The 1,308-nt window shown below is 38.3% G+C and overlaps 1 protein-coding gene across 1 annotated transcript in view; it reads right to left on the bottom strand.

The window, feature by feature from the left end:
• Positions 1 to 1,308, bottom strand: part of LOC106877995 (glycine receptor subunit alpha-3) — a 53,073-nt gene that overhangs the window by 15,060 nt on the left and 36,705 nt on the right. The window contains exon 4 of the mRNA XM_014927069.2: positions 802 to 1,028. Coding sequence (XP_014782555.1) covers positions 802 to 1,028 — 227 coding nt within the window. The remainder of the gene's footprint in view (positions 1 to 801; positions 1,029 to 1,308) is intronic.

Here is a 1,308-nt window from a genome sequence, read left to right as displayed (position 1 = left end):
TGGTGGTGGTGGTGGTGGTGGTGGTGGTTCTATTAGTGCTGATAATGATGGTGTTTGTAATAATAATGGTAGGGAGAAGGTGATAGTAACCATGGTGATGATATTAGTAATCACAATATTGGTAATGAAAGGTGATGGTAATGAAGCTAGTACTAATGATGCTAATGGTAGCGAAGGTGGTTTAGTCAAAAGGTCATCTCTAGTTGAGCAAACTGATGGTTGAAATCATGCCAACCCCGTGAACCACAGTCTTTGGGAGTTCAGAGTTTCACAGACATTTAATTCGACTTTTCTTTTTTTACGACGACGATGATGGTGATGATGTGATGATACTAATAGTGATGGTCGTTGTTTAAACTCAGGTCAGCGCTGACAGAGCATAGATAAAACCAAATACATTCAAACCATAATTGTTTAATCTATTTTAAAACAACAAAAATATAAGCCGCAATTATTGTGTTTCAAATTGAATCTCGAGATTCCTAAGTTCCTTCCCCCTCTAGGTAAATGTCTCAAGTCCTTATGCAATAAGGCGGTCAAGACGATGAAAATATTCAGTGCTTTATCATACCTCTTTAAGGTGGCGAGCTGGCAGTATAGTTAGCAAACAGGACAAAATGCTTGCCGGCATTTCATCCCTCTTTACGTTCTGAATTCAAATTCCGCCGAGGTATACTTTGCGTCTTATCTTTTCGAGGTCGATAAAATTAGTACCAGTTAAGATCTATGGTTGACAATCGACTAGCACCGCTCCCCAAATTTCAGGCCTTGTGTCTACAATAGAAAGAGTTATTATCATACCTGTTTCTGTAGATAATTTTTCCGTTTTGGTAAAGGTGCATCATTTTGTTAGGAACGGTGACCGTGTGGAAGGTGGCCACTTTTTCATTGGAGATATAGATGTCAGGGACCCACAATTCGTCCATCATTTTCACGTCCAGCTCAAGTACCTCACTGTCGATCAGGTTATAGAAATTAAGTCGATGGTCAATCCATTCTTGTTCGACTACAAGGTTCACACCGAATTCCTGTAATACTCACATAGAAACAGAAGGTTGAGAGAATGAAAGAAAGAGTGAATGTGTAAATGAAAGAACGAATGAGTGAGTGAGTGACAGAGAGTGAATGAGTGAGTACGGAAATGAATGTAAAGAAGGTTAATGAAAGAATAGAGAAGAAAAAAAAAACAAGAGAAAAGCAATAATAATAATAATAATAATAATAATAATCATTTCTACTGAAGACACAAGGCCTTGAAATTTTGGGGGAAGGGACTAGTTGATTACATCGACCCCAGTGTTTCACTGG

This window comes from Octopus bimaculoides, chromosome 13 (assembly GCF_001194135.2).
Source record: "Octopus bimaculoides isolate UCB-OBI-ISO-001 chromosome 13, ASM119413v2, whole genome shotgun sequence".
Lineage (NCBI taxonomy): Eukaryota > Metazoa > Mollusca > Cephalopoda > Octopoda > Octopodidae > Octopus > Octopus bimaculoides.
Note: the sequence above shows the minus strand (reverse complement) of the source record. Positions and strands in the feature narration are given on the sequence as shown.